The 21,354-nt window shown below is 34.3% G+C and overlaps 4 protein-coding genes and 5 non-coding genes across 10 annotated transcripts; 1 reads left to right on the forward strand and 8 right to left on the reverse strand.

Annotated features, from left to right (window-relative positions):
* The first annotated feature begins 2,663 nt into the window (after positions 1-2,663).
* On the forward strand, positions 2,664-2,737 carry Y53C12A.12. The gene has a single exon (NR_051550.1). It is a non-coding gene; the product is annotated as an Unclassified non-coding RNA Y53C12A.12 (non-coding RNA).
* On the reverse strand, positions 2,665-2,737 carry Y53C12A.t1. The gene has a single exon. It is a non-coding gene; the product is annotated as a tRNA-Phe (tRNA).
* A 440-nt stretch (positions 2,738-3,177) lies between these two features.
* wee-1.3 (Membrane-associated tyrosine- and threonine-specific cdc2-inhibitory kinase wee-1.3) lies at positions 3,178-5,908 on the reverse strand. Its single transcript, NM_063694.7, has 7 exons — positions 5,648-5,908; positions 5,068-5,576; positions 4,672-5,019; positions 4,485-4,622; positions 4,125-4,438; positions 3,624-4,059; positions 3,178-3,575 (listed from the first exon to the last, which is right to left on the reverse strand). Exons 1-7 carry the CDS (start codon positions 5,901-5,903, stop codon positions 3,543-3,545), a joined length of 2,034 nt encoding a protein of 677 aa, NP_496095.1. The 5' UTR covers positions 5,904-5,908; the 3' UTR covers positions 3,178-3,542.
* Positions 5,909-6,192: 284 nt separating this feature from the next.
* 21ur-12807 lies at positions 6,193-6,213 on the reverse strand. Its single transcript, NR_051551.1, has one exon.
* Positions 6,214-6,738: 525 nt separating this feature from the next.
* Positions 6,739-7,445, reverse strand: Y53C12A.6 (uncharacterized protein; the record flags this gene model as incomplete). 2 transcript variants are annotated; one of them, NM_001267294.4, is made up of 3 exons in its annotated part: positions 6,739-6,978; positions 7,040-7,157; positions 7,206-7,445. In NM_001267294.4, 3 exons carry the CDS (start codon positions 7,214-7,216, stop codon positions 6,919-6,921), a joined length of 189 nt encoding a protein of 62 aa, NP_001254223.1. The 2 variants fall into 2 exon arrangements, with proteins under 2 accessions (NP_001254223.1, NP_001254224.1); NM_001267295.3 differs by lacking the exon at positions 7,206-7,445 and having other exon boundaries at positions 6,919-6,978; positions 7,040-7,156.
* Y53C12A.11 (PRE_C2HC domain-containing protein) lies at positions 7,110-8,139 on the reverse strand. The gene is made up of 4 exons (NM_001393162.1): positions 7,613-8,139; positions 7,487-7,566; positions 7,206-7,440; positions 7,110-7,156 (listed from the first exon to the last, which is right to left on the reverse strand). Exons 1-3 carry the CDS (start codon positions 8,018-8,020, stop codon positions 7,305-7,307), a joined length of 624 nt encoding a protein of 207 aa, NP_001379509.1. The 5' UTR covers positions 8,021-8,139; the 3' UTR covers positions 7,110-7,156; positions 7,206-7,304.
* A 3,059-nt stretch (positions 8,140-11,198) lies between these two features.
* Positions 11,199-14,114, reverse strand: cutl-2 (ZP domain-containing protein). The gene is made up of 6 exons (NM_063696.5): positions 13,901-14,114; positions 13,206-13,399; positions 12,811-13,048; positions 12,605-12,720; positions 11,783-12,004; positions 11,199-11,591 (listed from the first exon to the last, which is right to left on the reverse strand). The coding sequence occupies exons 1-6, from the start codon at positions 13,965-13,967 to the stop codon at positions 11,280-11,282; spliced, it is 1,149 nt and encodes a 382-aa protein (NP_496097.1). The 5' UTR covers positions 13,968-14,114; the 3' UTR covers positions 11,199-11,279.
* Positions 14,115-18,630: 4,516 nt separating this feature from the next.
* Y53C12B.8 lies at positions 18,631-18,844 on the reverse strand. The gene has a single exon (NR_051552.1). It is a non-coding gene; the product is annotated as an Unclassified non-coding RNA Y53C12B.8 (non-coding RNA).
* Positions 18,845-19,445: 601 nt separating this feature from the next.
* Y53C12B.9 lies at positions 19,446-19,657 on the reverse strand. Its single transcript, NR_051553.1, has one exon. It is a non-coding gene; the product is annotated as an Unclassified non-coding RNA Y53C12B.9 (non-coding RNA).
* Between the last annotated feature and the right edge of the window lie 1,697 nt (positions 19,658-21,354).

A 21,354-nucleotide genomic window follows, 5' to 3' on the forward strand; every position in this document is an offset into this window, starting at 1 on the left:
TTTCCGTTTCCTTCACTAAATCGCTCTTTTTTCCGTTTCTCTCTCACTGTAAAAAAGGGAAACGAAAGGGGGCAACATATGATTTTATTGTATGTTATGTGGAAGTTTTTTGTCCAGGGAATTTTTTTTGGTGGACAAGAAAGAAAAGGTTTCAAAGCGAAAAATACAATAACAGCACACGTGGGTAGGTACAAAAAGTTGCCAATTTGCATTCAATTTTGGTTTTGGGTGGGAATTGTTGGACATTGTGCAAAACATTCAGTGAAAAATAATTGCCAAATAGTGCTCCGTTGCAGCTACCTGACAAATTTTTGGCAACTTCCAGATTTTATTTTCAGTAATGCTGCCAGGTTGTTGGGAACACTTGTCAAGAGTTTCCAGACTTTTGCCCAAAGAACTCAACAACGGACCAAGCCTCATAGTACGTACTTTTTATCTCGAAAATTGATCTCACTCATCTATTACTTTTCACCTTGAACCCTATCACCACATGCCTTCGAAATGGGTTTTTTTTGAAAAATAAAAGAAAAGTCACAATCAAACCAACAAAAAATATGAAGACCATGTGTTCGTTCTTTGGTAATTGGAATAAACGATGAAAATTGAATTAACTGAGAAAAAGTCTACAACGTAGGCGCACAAAAATCTACCTTCTAGGTTTTAGGTGCTTCTAGGTGACTAACTCCTGCAGCGTGCCATTACGCCAACCTACTGTCAAATTACAAGAAGTTGTCTCCACTAGATAGAATTTCAGAAAATTTTAAATTACATTGAATCCTAAAATCACTTTTTTTTTAAATGTAGCTCAGTCTCTAGATTTCTTTGCTGAAAGAACTCATGTAAGTATATAATTGCATTTCTAAAATCAAACATAACAATTAAAAGACGATAAAAAGCGTATTGATATAACTATAAAACTTCCTGCTGGCCTTGAACCCAAACAAATATATTTTGAAAGTCGTCATCAGTTTTTGTCATTTGATAATGATCACCAAAAAATATCAATGTAGAGTACATTCTAGATAAGTTTTTAGAGAGATGTGTATGCCTGCCAATTGAAAAGCAACTTGTATGAACTCTCTATTTGTAAAAACCTACCTTTAAAAGAGGCCAGATTACTTACTTTAGAACAGACCTCACTAGAATCACAAAAGTTTATCAAAAAGCGTAAGAAACTCTTATTTTCAATCTTAATTTCAATTTGCCGGACATGTTTACAATTTCTCCAAATGTTCTGCAAAAAAACAATTTAAAAACAAAATTTACCGCACCCGGTCCAAAAAGAGAGTTTTCACTCTAGAATGATCATTTGATTGATATTTTCGTGATCAACCGGTTAGTATTATCAACCTTATCATGGGCCATCAAACTTCAGTTTTACGTACTGATCAGGGGATTCGTGTGTGGTTTTCTTGGCAAATAAAGGTCGAGGAACTAGAATAAAGTTATTTTCATTACTTTAATAGTAAATACAAGTAGGAACAACTTTTTAAAAATAGAACTACACAAATTATTCTGAAATTTCAAATCGAGAAGGGATTTTTGAGAAGAAAGCACGAAATATTGGAAGTGGAATCTAAAGAATTTCCCTAAAAAACAAAAATTATTTTGAAGCATTTGCTGATTAGGTACGGTCATATGAAAAATATCACTGATACGGTATTTTCATTCAATTTGCTAGTTAAAGAATATTTCTAACCTCGCTTTTTTTAAAATGAAAGTATTTTAAAGTTTGTCCACGTGAACTCGTGGTTCAGTTTTTGTAGTTTCAGTAACCTTCAACCCTTAAATTGTGATGAAAAGAACAACAAAGAACACTAAATGAATCACAAGATATCTTTTTGAACCCACACATCAAAAATCAAATTTTAAAGAAATTGTTTCAATGATCTACACAATGTATCGAGAGTCATCAAAACGAATTTCAGATAGAAATCTATGTGATAGTCCCCGAAAATCGGTAATAACAAATTCGGTATCTTGAGAGAAAAAATTCTGATATATTTCTTTCTTTACCTTTTAACTTTGAGTGCCTAATTTTCTGTTGCCAATTAACTTTACACTTGAATCCAATTAAAAAAAAATTTTACAGCTGTAGAAAGTGGGATAGAATCGATATCTATGAGTGGCAATCCAAATCTAGATCGAACTTTTGAAATTTTTGTTGAAATTTAGTTCAAGTTAAACTTTATGTTTTTTAAATAATTTTTCAAAAACTGTGAAAACTTTAAAAAATATATTGCCTAACTTTCCCCGTTATACTAGTCGGATTATACCCCCGATCAGTTCAGGTTCAACAATTTTCTGGCGGTTAATTTGAATAATTTGGGATTAACATTGGTTTGGCAAGTGTTACTAGTCAAAAAATTTCAAAAATAGATTAAGAACTAGATTTTGAAAATGAGGTACAAACATCACAATTCTGTGGGAAAATTAGCAAAAATGAGGGAAATATCAAAATTGATGTTCTTTATATCAAAAATATAATGAGAAAGGTCAAAAATGAAGCGCGTCACAGTTCGAGAACAGGAATCAAGGTGGACGACTATGCATCAATTTGCATATTCATATCAAGACAGATCAGACGCCCAGAAGGCCAAACTGTGAGATTTTGAACTTGAAACAAATTGCAAAAAAAAAATTAAACAAATGCACAAAAAACGTTGCCCCGAACCAGGATCGAACTGGTGACCTCACGATCTTCAGTCGTGCGCTCTCCCAACTGAGCTATCGAGGCGGTGGTGTCTTTTTTTCAAAATGCATATAGAAGCACTTGTAATTTCTTTTTAAATTCTGAGGGTACGAGATTTTTTAATGACGGTTTTTATAGTCAAATTATTGCTGTTCTGTTGTAAGTAAAAGTTAAAACAATATATAAACTTTTGATAAAGGAAGTAGGTTTTACGATGTTTTCTATAGTTTTTTTTTTTGTTTTTTTGTGTAGTTTAAGAAGTAATTAATATTCCTATCGAAATAAATCAAAATGGCTATCAAAAGCTGTGGGAAATTTTTTTGTACTGTCCTACCTCCAGTACTACAAGAACAGGTTTTCTCTCAAGACCCTCTCGAGTTTATATTACACCAGACATATGTGTAATCGGTTGGTACCTACTTTATTCAATTCGAATAAATTTGGATTCTGTATGAAATGGAGAAATTAAAAAAATATACGTAGTTCAGATAAAATACGTTTTATCTTCAATTTCAGAAAAGAAGGACATAATGACAAGTTGTGTGTCTGTGTGATAATGGTAGTGCGATATGGTCGAGAGGGGGAAAGATTTTACAAAAAGACGTACAAAAATACCAGAAAATAAGCACCCAGAAGAAATAGTAAATAAAATTCGAGTAATGACACATTTGTGAAGAGATGGTCGTCAAGGGGGAAAAGAAATCAATCAATAACTAGTGAGAAGGACTACTGTAAACAGGCATAAAACCTAGGGGAAGTGATGATGGGATGAGAAAAAGTAAGAAAAGTACGAGATGCTAATAAATGCAAAAAATAAATATTCAACAATTTTTCTGATTTTTGTGCATTATTAAACCTCGTCGCCTGATGATCCAAATGACATCTGGAAAAAAAACATTTAATAAAAATCATTTAGCGTAAAACTACTAACCATTCTATTACGAGGCACAGGCTTAGCCCCTCTATTTAATCTTCTACGTGGCGATTCCGATTGCTCCAAAATCGTATGATGATCAACAGTCGGTTTATTCGATGGCTCGTCGAGAACGTTAAAGTTGAGAACAGGCATTCTCGGTAGATCACGAATGCTTCTTCGGATTCTTGGCGGACAAGACATTGGTGGTGGAGCCTCGTCGATCACATTATTCTGATCTGCCCAATCTAACTGTTGCTCGGTGAGTCGCATTCGGAGATATTTTTCCGTTCGTTCTTGATCACTAATTGGAATTAGAGAGTTATTACTAAATCCATCTCCAGATCCAGTGTGATGATTATAATGATTTAGCGACGATTTCGGTGCAACTGACGCGGCTACTTGACGATGACGGTTGAAAGTGAGATTACGACGAGCTGATCTTGGAGTTCCTCTGAAAAATAGCAGTTGGTAATAGAGAATCCAGAAACTTTTTGAATATTTAACAACAAAACCAACCGTTTTCCAAGTTTATCAATAACATCGTTCATTCTCGGCGGACTCTCCGGTTCATCCAATTGGGGCTCAATAGCTGAAGAGTTTGATGATGAGCAAGTCGCCTGTTCCTCATCGTCATCTTGATCGTTATCAAAGTTCAAGCGACACGGCACTGCACCAGTGAACAAACGGCGTTGCGCGTTTGGTGGATTCTCATCATCGGAAAAATCGAAAGGAGACACAATTTGAGATGCTTGGCGAACAGCCACTCCAGTAAGAGATTCCAAATAAACTTTAGAAGTCTCTGGAGTTTGGATGGGAGTGTGCTGCTGATTCTGAAAAATTCGAGTTGATAAAATTTTGGGTAAAAAAACTTATTACATTGACAAATTGCGCACAAATTTCCGATTGCCGGTCTTTAATTGCAGCATGGAAGCGAACAATAGGATGAAAGAGCACCGAGAAGAAAGCCATTACCCAGACAAGAACAGCACTGAAGGCGTAGAAAAAGCCGTTAAGCTGAAACCAGTGATTGTCAAAATCCCTCATTCACAAAACTATAACTTACAATTGAAATGCATTTTACATAGGTTCCACGCTTCATGAGCTTCTTCTTGATTACCGGATGATCAAGCAAATCTCGACTTGTTGGACGAATCCTCGGATCAGAGTCAAGCATCAAGGCAATTAAACTGCGAAGATCTGTAGAAATTCCAGCGAAGAATCTATCAGGAATCTGTCCATTTCTGATTTGATGCCACGAATCTCCATTTGATGGAACGTCAAGATCAGTAGTAGCCTCAAGAATTGTCATTCCTAGACTGAAAATGTCTGATGATTTCGTGGGACGGCCGTTCAAAACTTCTGGAGCAAGATATTTCGAGTCACCTTCTTCCGCTGATTTCACATCATTTGGCTGAAAATCGATTGAATAAAATCAGAATATTAAAAAGTATGAACTTACATTTTTAAGGTTAATAACCAAACCAAAATCTCCGAGTTTGCATATCATGTCCTTTGTAAGAAAAATGTTTTCCGGTTTAATATCATCATGAATCATGTCGTTCGAGTGCAAATGATGAACAGCTTGGAGCAAATCTACGAAAATATTCCAAATTTCGTCCTCCGGTAGTGCATGTTTCTCTGTACAATATTTCAAAAGACTTTGATCGCAAAGTTCTGTTTGAATATACAATCGACCAGTTTCCTCCCAGGCTCTGTAGAACTTGACAAGATTCTTATGCGGTGGAATGATCATATGGCTCTCAGCTTCTCGGTACTTGGAAATTGAATGTTGCCGGATCGGAGCTAACGATACTTTGACAGCATACAATTGGGAATCCTCACGGCATCTGGCTGCGAATACTTCTCCGAACGAGCCTCTTCCAATGATTTCATCGATTTGAAATACTTGTTCAAAGAATGATTGAGCATTTGTATGATCGTACTTTGGCGATTCCAGTGGTTTTGGTCCTGAAAAAATGCTTGAGATGTGTTGGGTTTATCAAAAATAATTAATGTTTAAAATAATCAACTCGACATACCCTGCGGAGTGACCAAAAGTGGGACCGACTCCTTCCGAACAGACCAAATGCTTCTTGTTGGTGGCATAGTTTTTATCATTTTCGGAGCTGGACGACGGAAACGTGGAGTAATTGCTTGGCGCTCACGTTTTGTGGAAAGTGGTGTCTCACGCATCATCATCGGGATTTGTGGTAAGCGTGGAGTGACCTGTGGAAGTGGACTTGATTGACCATTTCGAATGGAATCCATCGAGGAGTTACCCTCTGTGTCGTCCATTTTCACTGAAAATGAATAAATTAATCATACGCAGCGGAAAAAAGAAGGAAGGAAGGTCAAAGAAAATAAATAACATGTTTTATCAAAATTAATATCGACAGAAATTTTTTAAAATAGATTTTTGCGGTGCAGAGAAGATGCTAAATAGAGAGAAATCGATAATAACGTGTTTGGAACGTTTTCAACTAAAAAACCTTTTGATTTCTGAGAGTATATTGGAATTAACATTGAAATTACTATAATAAGATAATATTAGTATGAAGGAATGAATAATCAATTAGGCGGAGGCGACAAAACAGCGAGAAAACAAACAATTCTGCCAACGGCGATTGCAATTCAAAACAAGCGCGCGAAAGAGGAGAAGACACATTGTGCAAACACCGTGGCGCTCAAATGCAGACTAGACAGGGGAAAACAGCGGGATATTCAAAAAATAATTTTAAATATGGTGTTCAACCGGAATGACCAATTTTGCCGAAGAAAGGGTTCAATATTAAACTGTAGTGGGTCTTCTATGAGCGATATGAGACAATTTATCTGCTAGATATGTTTTGTAGTTTGTAGTCTAGCAGACCCAAAGAAAAATAGTGTTTTTTTAAAATTTCAATAATAATAATGTGAATTACATCACGTTAAACAAAATTTCAGTAGCTTGGATCTGTCGGACTATTTACATACTACAAACCGGTTTAGCAGATGAAAACTTTTAAGACTCTCCGATACGGCCTGTCAATTCAAGAGCAATCATCTACCTAAACACCGCAGAAAGTCAGATATACAGCATTGAAAGTAGAACAAAGGGAAATAAAACAGGAAAATTTTATAAAACAGGAAAATTTAAGAGTTAAAATTTATTTTACCAATAGAATTTTCATATTTAATAAAAAAGTGGGTGCAATAAGCAATCAAACCAGCGAATAGATTTTAAAAATTACACATATTTGCAATGGTTGGGGTTTAAAGAAATATTATAATACATGGTTTTAAATTAAAATGGGATATTTGACAAATGAATTTAAAAATTATTTTCTTGAATTTCTGATGTTGAACTAGAAATTGGTGGGCTCTCGCTTGACTGAAATTGGATTATTGCGGATTGTGCTGAATCGTTTTCTCATGGTACAAAAAAATCTGACCTCTTTGAACAACTTTTTGATCGATGAATCGTTCAGTGCGCGGATCAAAGCAGCATGGTCATTGAGGGCATCATTGAGCGTTGGTGTTGGATACGGGATGACTCCTCTGTCGTTCATTCTGAAAAATAGCAATGATTTTATAATTTAGATGAGAAAAATCAATTACTGTGAAGCCATTGCCACTGCTTTGGCCAAATCAAGAGGATCCAGCTTGTACCAGAAGAACTCTTGTTTGCGCTCCTTTATTTTCTTGCAATCGAAAACATCAATCCAGTTCTCGTCGTTGATTTTTTTCCAAAATTTTTGCGGAATCCTTTGGGGAAACGGTGAACGCGACGGCCGATCGACTTTCATTTGCGACGCTTTGAGCGATTGGATCCGAGAAGATAAACTCTTTTATCCTAAAATAAATGTTGTAATTATTTCATTTTTAAACCAAATATTCACCCCAAGAAACGAAGAATTCTCGTCGCTCGCTGCACCACATGTTTGTCCCTGATGTTCAGCATCATGAAGTGACTCGCCATCTGAAATTTAAGTTTGTAATTCCAATTTGGACACTTAAAGAATTGCCAAGTCTGGCCGCTTTGCCGGATTCGCATTATCGGCATTTTCGTGAGTGATTTGGCGTTTCCTTCCTCGATTCACAGCTGGGAAAGTTTGCGCTGATTGCAGATTTTCAGATTGTTGAATATTCCGAGGGAAGGACGCAAGTTCTTGGCGATCCAATTTTGTATCGAGTAGATTCTCAGATCGTGGAATATTTGGATTGGATTTCGACGCCTCACGTTCCGATTTCACATTAACATTCGCATTCTCCGAACTGATTGTACCAGGAGCCGAGATAGGCCTAATGAGCGAATCATGAATCGAAGCATCCGTTGGTTCGACTTTCATAGAAGCTTTTCCGCTCTTTAAAGAGCTCTTACTCGACCCAATGTACACAACGTCGTCGTCTGCCTCCACTTTGATATGATTCATCTTGAGGTTGAAGAGCTGCAACTTCTAGATGATAATTATTAAAAAAGTTGAAAATTTTCAGCATTATGAATCAAGGAAAATAAAAAAATTAGTTTGAAAAGCATGACAATTGTCAATTGTCATGCTTTTCAAACTAATTTTTTTATTTTCCTTGATTCATAATGCTGAAAATTTTCAACTTTTTAAATAAATATCATCTAGAAGTTGCGCGCGCGACCACGGGGAGACAAAGCTAACGTGGCTGAAGAAATTTCTACAGTAGTCCCATTTGGCTGACTGAATATTCAACGCGAATAAGTTTTGTACACTATTGCGTACTTTGCGTACGCGCATTTTATTTGACGACAATTCGTCAATATCAGCTCTGGCTAAAAGCGCTTTTCTCATTATTTAAGCGAATAAAAGTCGAAAAAAAATGTTTTGTGATAGAGAATAGTAATTTAAAAAATAAAAAAGTGCATATTTTATGTTTCTCATTCTGTTTCCACTGATTTTCTGAGAAAACCGAAAATTTCCTCTTTTTTCGATGAATTTTAGCTGAATAGTTTGTTTTTATCTAGTTTTTCTTCCGATTGACTGAATAACACATTTAATAACATTTATTTATTTATTTAATTAATATTTATTTATTTAATTAATATTCATTTATTTATTTGATTAATATTTCTTTATTTAATTAATATTTATTTATTTAATTAATATTTATTTATTTAATTAATATTTATTTATTTATTTAATTAATATTTATTTATTTAATTAATATTATTTAATTAATATTTATTTATTTATTTGATTAATATTTCTTTATTTAATTAATATTTATTTATTTAATTAATATTTATTTATTTAATTAATATTTATTTATTTATTTAATTAATATTTATTTATGTAAATAATATTTATTTATTTAATTAATATTTATTTAATTAATATTTATTTATTTAATTAATATTTATTTATTTATTTAATTAATAATTATTTATGTAAATAATATTTATTTATTTAATTAATATTTATTTAATTATTTAATTAATATTTATTTATTTAATTAATATTTATTTATTTATTTAATTAATATTTATTTATTTAATTAATATTTATTTATGTAAATAATATTTATTTATTTAATTAATATTTATTTATTTATTTAATTAATATTTATTTATTTAATTAATATTTATTTTTCTAATTAATATTTATTTATTTAATTAATAATATATAATAATAAATATTAATTAAATAAATAAATATTATTTAAATAAATAAATATTAATTAAATAAATAAATAAATATTAATTAAATAAATAAATATTAATTAAATATATAAATATTAATTGAATAAATAAATAAATATTAATTAAATAAATAAATATTAATTAAATAAATAAATAAATATTAATTAAATAAAAACAATTAATTAAATAAATAAATATTAATTAAATAAATAAATTTTAATTAAATAAATAAATAAATATTAATTAAATAAATAAATATTAATTAAATATATAAATATTAATTGAATAAATAAATAAATATTAATTAAATAAATAAATATTAATTAAATAAATAAATATTAATTGACCACAGGTACTCTTTTACAGCCCGTGGTTTTTTTTAAATTTCTGTTTTGATACCTTGAGAATTGGAAATTTCTACATTGGCTAAGCAACTACGATTTTTTAGAATCTTTCCAAAACTATAGGAAATTACCAAAAAACTTTTAAAAAATGTTGAGGTTTTGGGGATTTGAAAACGTTTTTACTTATTTCTGAAACTGAAGGAAGTTTTCAGAATGGTGCAAGCCATTTTTTAGAATGTCTTCAAAACTATCAAAAGCCGCCAAAAAACTTAAGAAGTTCTGAACTACTTTTAAATTTGTTACAGAAACTGAGGGGAGTTTTCAGGAATTTAAAAAAACCTTAAAACCTTTAAAAACGTTCGAAAAATTTATAAGATTTGAAAAAAAACGTTACACAAAATAACTAGGAACTTGTTCCCGGATTTTCGAATTTAGAAATAAATTATTCTTGGTTTACATTTTTAGGCGTATTTTGATTGTCAGATATGGACGGTATTTTAAAAGTTCCTATATTATTAACATTTACTTTTCGGACTTTATCTTGAAATTCTGTATGTTTAATCGTCAGAGTGGCAGAGCCACCGTTCAGGGGAGATACCATCTGCCTGCAGAGAGAGTGGCCTCTAGCAGGTAATCCTATAGAAAAACATAGATACACCACCGTCTTTTTTACCCAATTTTCCAAGGAGTCGGCATCGCCCTTTATCTTTTGTGCAAGTTGTTTTGCTCAAACCAGTCGACAGATGTCTGGCGATAGACCACAACAGGTCTACCTATCGCCACCCCTATCACGAATTTACAGAGTTGTAAACAGCATTGAATAGCAACAGAGATGGCGAGATTGAATATGTGCCAAGTTTGATGATGTACCAAGTATCAACCAACCAGCCTAGTCGATTCTTGTGAAATACTTTTTAATTTTAGCCCAAATTCGCCACTTTTCCTGACTACTTGGTTATTTTGTCTCTTCTATTCTGCCTGAATTTATTTTTATTTTAAAAAATGTTTGCTTTCAAACTGATCTTTAGTGAACCGATTTGCAATCTGTGTGATCGGTTAGTGACAATAGGCAGGTAGTTCGATAAATAATGAATAATGAAATATGCTCAAAACTTTTTGAATAGAAAATGGCTGATATTTAAATCCAATAAATTTAAATTTCTAGGTCTTGGGCTAACTTAATCAGTTTTTTGCCATGCAAAATAATATTCATTTTCACATTCTCAAAATTTAAAATTTCTTGAAAAATATACCAAAAAGTTTACAAAACTTGCTCATTTTTCTGATTTTCCTGAAATTGTATGTACTTATTTGAAGAAAACGAAAACTTCCAAAGTCCCCGTAGGTCTACATAGAATCGATAATTTCCAACAAAACATTATCCTCCTCAAAAATGAGAAGAATTGTTTGCGCGCGCGCTCACTCCTCTTCCCAGGATAACACATTGGCCCTCTCCACTCAAAGGAACAACCCCCGTCTCCTGGTCGCTCCCCGTTCTTTACAGGCACCAGATTATACAGATGTATTTATCTGATCTAGAAAATAAAGCTTCCGGGTGCTGTTAATTGATGAACATATGTTTCCAGAAAACATCAATTAATAATTCAATGCAAGAGATTTATTACACGAGAGACACAGAAAAGCTGAAAATTGAATACCCGACAATACCGAAAGAAAAATTCAAAAATTAAAGAGCACAATTATAAACAATAAAATTCCAGAGTAGCTTCCAAATGAGCAGCTCTTCGTCCAATGATGCTCCATTTTTTCAGGCTTTCTATAGGAATACTTATCAGGTCGATAGCTTGACAAAATATGATTTTTCGCTTGCTCTTCCTCAATTATCAGTTCTCCTGATGTCACCAAAATATTGATTTCTTTGTTAAAAACAGGGAGTACTTTTTGTTTGAGCAATAAGAAAGGGTGCTCAAAAACGTCACGAGCTTTACGGGAAATTAAGCCAGTGGAGCCATTTGGAGAACAGTTGTTGACCTGAAAAATTTGAAATTATTAATTTCCTTAAATTTTTCAATTTGAAATAAGAAAAATACTAATTTGAGCCTCTACGGAAAATTCAAACATGTCTGAAAATTCGCTGTTTAGTCATGTAAAAACCTGTCAGCTAGCGATACGTTTTTTCAGAATGCTCCAGTATTAAAATAAGCTCAAAAGTTCAGACTTACGGGACATTCTCCTGAAGGATTCTTGACAGTAATTCGAATATTGCACTTGAAGTACACAATATGGTTATCCACAAATTTGAATGCGTGTGAGCTCGCCGCTGCTCTCATAGACCCTTCCTTGTATTTTATTGGTGACAACAGTTCACCGTCGGTTGTACATCCATTCTCATCCACAACTTGTACAGTGTCGGACCCTCCATCTTCTGCAGTGCAGCTGTACACCTAAAATAAAGTATGTCAGTTTTTCAAATTTCATATGGCGAATCCAAGAATTCACAATAATTTTCAAAAAGTTGTTGTTTTTAATTAAGTAAGTTTTTTACACTGCAACCTGAAAAATGCTTGTCAACTAGCTTAACAAAATCACATATTACAGTCCAAAATGGTATAATTTCAGTAGAACAAATTGGGCAGTTATTCTTTACACGTTAATCTATTTTTCTAGGTCAACTTCAACTGTTCGAACAGTGGTTAACAATAGAAGTTATATGATTCTTATATACTGCTCACTTATCTTTAACTCTTGTTCATGACAGGCGCGGTAACTGACGTCACATTATTGTCAATAACCGTGCCGCAAATTCTATAGCTCAAATGGTTCGGGAAACCAGCTGTCCGTTCTTTTTCGGATAGGCAGGTGGTCTTAGAAAGTAGTAAAGTACTTTTTTAATAGTTTATTGGAGCTTACTTAAAGTTTTAAGTGATTTCCCCAGATCCACCTCGCTGCTTTTTTCACTTAGTCAAAAATAGGTGAGCTGAGAGATTAGTGCGTATTTACTGTATACTCATTATTCTTCAATGAAATATTGTTCTATGTCATACCTGGATGCAGTAGACATCACTTGGAGCATCTCCAGAGCAAGTCCAAATATGAATGACTGAATCACCGACATTTGCTATTTGAGAAGCTGTTTCTGATAGTGAAGACGTGACGATTCCTGGAATAAGTTGGAAATTTGTATTCAATTTTGCCTGGACTTTATATTTTATGAGGGCTCCGTCGCTTTTTTCAGAATCTCCCAACTAACCTCCTGCAACAGCTTTTCCTCCAGTTACTTCAACTCGATAATCACACGTCGGAAGTTTAGGTTCATCACTCAAAATTCGTGGCTGTGGGGCATTCACACTGAGCATTGTTTCCACACGACTGTTTTCTTCCCGGTAGAAGCAATCGATTTGATATGCCACATCACGATGAGTGATTATAGATCCATGATAAGAAACTACAAGGACAGAAGACATTGTCATTCCACGTGGAGCAACAATCTGAAATTGGGTTTTTTAGTTTTCATTTTTATATTTTTGGAATCTGCTGTTATTTATTTAATTGGACCAGGTATACGGAAACAACAAATAATTTCAGTTTTAGTTAAAACAATAGCTTCACTTTTCCAAGTTTCAGTAGCATATGCTTAAGCCCCACCTGTCTCTTTCTCCTGCTTGGACAATCATCAAAACCGAACTCGAAGCTGATATTTTGACTTGGCTGAGCAGAGAAATTAGCTTTACAAGATTTCTTATCAGCGGATCCTCGCAGAAATAATGCGCCCTTAAACGGACTATCAGTTTCAAGCATTATCGTTATTCCAGTTGGAGCACAGCGAATTTTCGGTTCACCTGAAAAATTGCAATTTATTTTTCATGATTTTGCAAAATCCTTGCAAGTCAGTTTTTTTTGTTAGTTTTTTCAGTAATTTCAAAACTGAAATTTACTGCACTTGTTTGGAGTAATATTTTAATTCATTACGTCTACCACTTACTTACTAGTTAATCAAAAATGAAAAATATGTATGTAGAAATTTTTCTAAACTAGCCATATTGAAAACTGGAACAATTTCTTGCAATTAGTCTTTTTAAGGAAAAAGGTGAGGGGCTATCTTTCAAAATTTTCAATCAAAACCTAAATAGTTTTCAGCGAAAAATGTTGAAGCAAAAAGTTAAATGGTAATTTTGTAAAACTTCGAGAAGGTTGATAAATTAATATTTCTAGCTCTAGGTGTACTGTAGATTTACAAGTGTCAAGTTTTTCCGTAGAGATAGATCCTCCGTTGAATCTTCTCACGGGCATCACCTAACTTTCCAGTAAATTGATCACAGAAACAAATTTCAAAAACTTACCAATTATATCTGAATTAACATGTTGAATGAAAAAATAATGTATCAAAACTACTAGCAGTTTCTTCATTTCAAAATCCTATTCAAAAAAAATGAGGCGTTGATTGTGACGAAAAATAGGAAAAAATAAAAAATAATAATAACACTAGTACTAATCAGTAATTCTGGGGTGTGCTGCGGACCAGCCCGCCCGTATTCGGCCGGCCAACTTTAAGGTCAGCAGGTGGTAATAGTGTGATGGATGGAGAGTCGCCGGACAGACTGTCAGAAAGGGATTTGATGAGCCGAAAGGTCGTTTCTGATTATATCTCCGGAATGAATTGGGAAAAAAGAGAGGGAAAGATATGCGCAAATCTCTGATTTGCGTCGCGTAATATGGTCCCGGTTTTGGAGATTGTGATGGACTTTGCGGGAAAATTGATGAGGGGTTTAGAGAGTTAAGAGTAGATTTTTGATCACTTAAAATTAAAAAATCTGCAAATTTTGTAACTTGGAGCTATTCTCTTATTTCTGATTATTTTACTTTCTGAAATCTCGATAATTCAAATGTTGTAGCAAAACTAGTGGAACACCACTGATATTAGTTTCACTTTCCATTTCTAGAGGTTCTACCACCAAATCCAGCACAAATATTTTAATGTTCAATATCTGAATTTCCAATTTTTTGTGAACCTTTTTTACTTTTAAAATAAAATCCTGAAATATTTGCGGTTTCCCTTTCAGTTTCTACATTGACCATTTTCTATCATCTGTTTCATATCATCTTAGTTTCTAATTCAACGCATATCATCAAAATCATATTCCTTTCACTTTCACAAATTCTCGATTTTCCGCCAAAAACTTACTATTAGACATTGCAGGGCAAAACTGAGGAAAAAGTGTCCCATTTCGTGTTTTGTTGCCTTTTTGAATAGTTTATTTCCTTCAGAAAATACCGCCGATATCATCCGTCGGCATACATATCCCGTTCTATTTGAATTAGGAGAAAGCCAAGAAATTTCTTTTTTTTAATATGCGATACACTGATAAGGTGGACTCTCGCCTGTTATGACTGATTGATCCACGAAAAAGCCGAAATTTCCACCTGTTTTTTGTAGGTAACAAATTCTACCTATAATAGGCACGCGTGTAGGCAAAGATCGGATAGAAGAAAATAATATCTAAATACATATTCAGACCTCCTTCATTTGAACTTGATCTGATCAACATACTTTCTTGATTAATCCTTTTTTGATTTGTTCCGCGAGCCCTTTTTCTCCATAATTTTGTTCTCCAGACATTTTTCGCGTTCCAGAAACCCCGTGACTCTGAAGTTGTAGTTGGTAATCCTTTTCTGTCTGAAATATAGTCTGTTATAATATACATTCTTATAGAGTATTTTTGCCAAAAGTTCTGATCTGAAAACGTAAGATGTACAACTACAAACAATTTGTTTGAGTTTTAAAATGGCAAACGCAAATGTCTGTTACGCAGGTAACGAACTAGGGAATGGTCAGCTTAGGGGTGAGGTACCTAGAGACGCCACATATGCCAAACGGAAGCTGAGATCATTGGCTACAAGAATATGCTTTCGAATTCTGCAACGGACCTCTGGGAGTCTGGAAATTCTTGTCTGAAATTATGCTTTTGAATGCTCGAAAGTGGTAAGAATTTAGAATTTATTACAGAAAAACGTGAAGTTGAATACCTAGAAAAGATGAAAATGTGTTTTGATACAGTGCATACAGTACCTCTTTCAAGTATAAAACTAATTTTATTAATTAAACGTTTTTCTGTAATAAATTCTAAATTCTTACCACTTTCGAGCATTCAAAAGCATAATTTCAGACAAGAATTTCCAGACTCCCAGAGGTCCGTTGCAGAATTTGAAAGCATATTCTTGTAGCCAATGATCTCAGCTTCCGTTTGGCATATGTGGCGTCTCTAGGTACCTCACCCCTAAGCTGGCCATTCCCTAGGAAGAAGAAGAAGATACAATACAATGAAGACCCCCTCTGAAATATCATCTGAATCATATCAATCGTATGAATGAATAATAATACAATTACTATTTTCTTCTCGTATCAAGTTCCGTAATTTGTGTTGTTTCCGATAACTATGCAGCTCGGCTCACCATGTTTTTTAGACCTCCGTGATTTTCCGGTCGCCAAGTGTTCAGTCGTCTATGCACCGGACTATGATTGTTTTGGTTATTAGACGGTTATTTCGAAGCAACTATTCTCTCAGGGAACTAAAACTTCCAGACCTCCATGATTTTCAGGCCAGCCTGATTATAAGACCTCCATGATTTTCAGAACTACATGTTTTCTGGACTCTAAGTCTTTCGTTTTTCAGGAATTTACTATATTTGTATTTTCAGATATGCAGGGTCTCGGAAACTTAAAATTTTTATTTATTTATTTATTGAATACGTTTATTTGAACGTAAAAATAAGAGAAAAAAAGAGGAAAAAATATAAATTATATTGAATATTGTGGAATAATACAGAAAAAGTGGGAACGGGTTGAGGCCTTGTTACATAACCTTATCATCTATTAATTAAAAAAAAAATTTAGTGCATTTTTAAAAAAATTTAGTGCATTTTTAAAAAAATTTAATGCATTTTCAGATTTCCCCCAGTTCGTAACCATATTGAACTTTGTTCATATATGATATCCTATTACTGAAATGGAACATTTTCAATTTAATACCAGAAAAACTCGTCACTTTTGCAATTTTTTCCTGCCGATAGGCCGATACCACTCCACGAACCCTTCTATTCCATTTCATTTCATTTTCACCCCCCCCCCCCTGTTTCCAACACACGCACACATGTTCTTTTTGCATTCGGACTGCTCTATCTTTTTTTCCGTGTGGTCCCACTTTTATCTCTCGTCTCTCTTCATGTTTCATACTGTTTTACGCCTAGAAAACACTTTGAAACAACGAATGCAACTGGTTTTCGGAGAGAGAGAGAGCAAGACGAGGGAAAGAGCACTTTTTTATGGGCGAAAATAGGGGAGAAAAACGAGGGGTTCCGAAGCGGTTTTTGTGGGTCTTTTTGAAAAATGATTATGGAAGATGAAGAGACGCAGAGAAATAATAGGGGAAGGATGTCACTTTACAAAGTGCACACACGCAACAACTTCTTAGTTGTCACACTGAAAAATTGGTAACTCGGTGGCAAAAAAAGCAATAAAATACACCCCGCACACAACAATTGGTGGTCCGTTTTTTGGGAACGTTTTGGGTTTGTTAGAGAATTGCAAGAGCACACAAGCCATGAGCCATGGAGTTGCCCAAGAAGGCTATGGATTCATAACATATTTGATAAACATTTGAGTTTTCAGCTAGGCTTAGAAATTTGAAAACAAATTCTCGAGGAAAAATTATTTCTAATTTGAAAATAATGTTATACTTGTCTTTTTGTGATTTTTTTCTTCAAAATCCATACACAGCCAAAAATTTATCTTCCTGAATTTCACAGCTTTGATCATTTTATAAACGGAATAACAAAACTTCAGGAAACGGACGCCCTGTGGCAAACTTCTGAAACCTGATATTGGGATCTATCTAGGTTGCCAATAGTTAGTGTAATGTCTAGAAAAACTTCAGCTAAACAAAATATGTAAAATCAATTAAAAAAACACATCTGAAAAGGATACATCTGTTAATTTCTAAATGAAACTGTTTGATTATCTTCAAGCTCACTTGAATATTGTTTTGAAAAAATCAAAATGTTTTAAAATGAAATTAAAAAGTGCCAGAAAATGTACTACAATGTTTTTTGTTTGTATTTTTCGACCCAGATTGAGTTACGGTGGAAAAAGCCAAAGTGGTACAAAATATCCTTTCAATAATTTATTATGGAATAGACCATAACATCAAAAATCTAGTGTTTTGTTGCAAAAAAGCTTCAATAGCCTTTTTCCCAAATTTCTTCAAACGCAATACTTTAATCTTTATACTTCCAGCACCTGGCCGTTTGGCTCTAACTTCTCTCATATTTTTCTTTTTAAAAATTTCAACGTTTCTCTCCAATTTTATCACTTAAGAACACATACGTTATCCCTATATCTTTTCATTTTTCCCTTCAATTTTTCCCATAGTTTCTCAAAAAAAAAAAGAACGGATAAGAAAATCGGAGCGCCTGTGCGCGGGAAACGGGAAACGTAGATCAAATTACTTTTCCACACTTTTTTGCTCTTTTTCCATGCCTGACGTGTAGAGCATTAAAAAGAACGACGACGAAAGAAAGTAGAAAAGACAAGTAGAAGCATGAAAAAAGTTGAGAAAATGGGATTAGCGATAAGACCTCTGGAAAGGAAAAAAAGAGAAAGAGGAAGTCAAGTGGAAAACGAGAACGGAAAAGATTTATTCTGGAAAAAAGAAGAGCAAAAAGTAACAAGGAAGACATTTGAGGTTTGATGCGAAAACCTATACTTTCAAACCACTGGAAAAGTTCGGACCACCTAGGTTTCAGGCCACCCAACTTTTTTGGCCACCATGATTTTCAGACCGCAGTGCCACTTAATGAAGGATTTTTTAAAAGTTGTGTAATGTACTCCAATATAGTCCAATATGCCTAACCAAACAATTCTGAATTTAGTTATGGTCTAAAAATTATAAGATTTTTCAAATTTAAATTCTGTTTCCAGGTAGTTTCGTTCAACGCCCCCTCCTAAACTAAAACCCCGAATCGAAAAGCCTTTCGTTTCAACATTATTCCAGCGATCACTTCCCAATCGACAAACACTGTTCGTACATTCTCGAATATGTTGCGAAAAACGTCTGTGAAAGTGTCAATGTCTCCACTGATCCGAACGCTCTCTCATCTCGTCAAGCATATTTAATTTGGCGCCGCCGCGAGCGAGCGCTCGCCCCGCACTCGTCTATCTATCTCAACAAAAGGAACGCACACATCGGAAAGCACGGAGGCCAGGTGGTATACCACATAATTCGAGAGATTTAGACGGAAAAACAACTGGAAAAAAAGAACTTGCACTTTTGCGCTTCGCTGCCTAGAATGGTGTCAGTGAGATGGATAGGATGGACAATAAAACTAGGAAAAGTGAGAGGAAATGAGAGGAAAATTAGAGGAAATTGTTACGGATATCAAAGCCAACAGTTTTTTCACTGCTAAAAAGTTGAAAAGGCAAGGTAAAAGTAGGCTAAGCTTAAGCTTACCAATTTGACAATGTTACTTATGAGTGGTTATTGGTCATCTCCAGAGAACTTAGAGTAATACATTGGAAGACTTATTTTTGAATATTTTTCCGACCACCAGTGTTACAAGACCTCCCGTATTATTAGAACACCATGATGTGTAGACCACACAAAAATAATCATTCAAAAATTCGAGCCCTTTCCAGCCGACCCCCTTGCCCTCAACAAGAACCTTTACATGCTTCTCCTCATTGTTCTTTCGTCGCTCCTTTTGATTCTTTACCTATCTCCCCACTTCCAGCACTATTTCCATCCCAAGCCCCTCCCACAGTCGTTTTTTTTTCGAACCTCTTCTCATTGTTGCGAAAAGCCATTCATTTTGTGTGGCGCAGCATCAGGCAAAGCAGCACTTTTTTGCAATGCAACACTCTGAATATCCGTCAAGGGAGTCGACGAAATAGTGTGCGAGACGAAGAGACGCAGACACGGAAAATTGCGAAGAACTACGATTGGAAAAAGCGAATAACAACAGCCGTTTTTTATTGGGCCGCCCCAATTTTTCTAATGGGTGGCCTGAAGACGGACGCCCGGCGCGAGGTCGGAGAAGATAAAAGGACGTTTGAATTTGGACGCCCGGACCTCCCGATTTATGAGACCTTTTTGTACGGAGGTTGTCTCGAGGGAAGAGTTTTAAATTTCAAGGATTTGATCTTGCAAGCGCTTGGGATTTTGAATGAATGAAAAAATTGGGTGGAGGCTAGAAGTTATCAGAAAAAATGTTCAAATTTTTTTTTGAAATTTCTGAAAATCACTACCGTAATTTCTATACTATCAAATGCTAGCCAATATCTGATTTTTTGTCTGCTGTGTAAAACGACAGGCAATGATTTTTTTAATCGAAAAGAGCAAACCCTCGAAATAGGCTCCACTTACGCAACAAATCGTTCTCTTATTTCGCTTCGATCGACCACCAGTATTTAAAAGATGGGTGGTCTAGATCTCACAGAAACCTGCACTATTTCAACAAGATAAACACGACGGAATGTTCGTTCACTCTCACACTTCAGCCGTTTTTTTCCTACGAGCGAAACAATCAGCGGGGCGGGTAGTGAGCGAGTTGAGACTGTCTAGACTCGATGTGGTGATCTCTTTGGAGTACAGAGAATGTTCAGAGTAAATACAGTCCATTCGGCAACATTTGAAAACAAGAATTTAGTCAAAATTTATCAGCAATTCCTTTAGAAAGTTGGTTCTCAAACCTAAAATTTTTTAACGACATTTATAAAGTGGAACTGGAAATATCTTTGGTTCGGGAAAATTTGAGAAATTTAAATTACTGAAACTTTAAAAGTCATATTGAAAATTGTTATCCATTGCAGGTCAATAATTTTTGACTGAAACTTCAAATCTTGGTAATTGAAAAACGGTTTGACTAAATAGTGAGTCACTAGAACTTTGACAGTTGGTAAGACAGTTTTCAACAAAACTATTACTTTTCAAAGTTTTTGGTAGCTTCTCTCGAAAACATTCCTAATATATTTTCAGGTCCAAATCAACCTTTACCAAAAATGTTTCCTCTGTAATTTTCTTGTCAATCCCACTTTGTTTCTACCGCTTCTTCTCCTTTCCATTTCGAGGACACAGTCGAGATCAAATGTGTGCGTTGAAACTGCCAATTTTCATTCTCTCTCTGCTAACTGAACACAAGACCTGAAGGTGCTCATTAGGCGAAATTGAGAAATATTGGATTACTGTAGGCTTAGATATGTAATCAATCTGAAACTGGTGACGCGGGTGTTCAGAAAAAAAATTGTGGTTGGGTTGGGGGGTTAAGATTCAAATGAAGAAATGAAAAAAGCTAGTAAAAGCTGAAAGAAAGTACTTAGCTTATGAATATTAATTAGGTCACATGGGAGCAGTTATGAATTTCCAGTCCTAATTTTTTCTACAGCCCGGTGCCGGGATCTTGGCCCTATGGACTGAAAAAAAGCTCAAGAATTGTATTTTTCCTCGAAAAAAAAATATAATTAAGCTTTCTATATAGGCTCCAAGGTTCCAACTTGTGGATCCATAATTCTAGACATAGTTTCAATTTCCTTTAAAGCAAGGTAGGTCACATTCCAGGAATGTTTAATAGTTTTCTAAAATACAGAAAAGTCTAGAAAAGCCTACCCAACGAATGATAATAAAAGTTCGAACAAAACCTATAAAAATTGAGTTACAGGAAATAAAATAAAAAACTAAAAGTTTGCAATTTTCTCTCGTCTCTTCTCTTTCCATGATCACACGTACTTACAGGTGTCCCCAAAAAA

The sequence above is a fragment of the Caenorhabditis elegans genome, chromosome II (assembly GCF_000002985.6).
Source record: "Caenorhabditis elegans chromosome II".
NCBI classification, from domain to species: domain Eukaryota; kingdom Metazoa; phylum Nematoda; class Chromadorea; order Rhabditida; family Rhabditidae; genus Caenorhabditis; species Caenorhabditis elegans.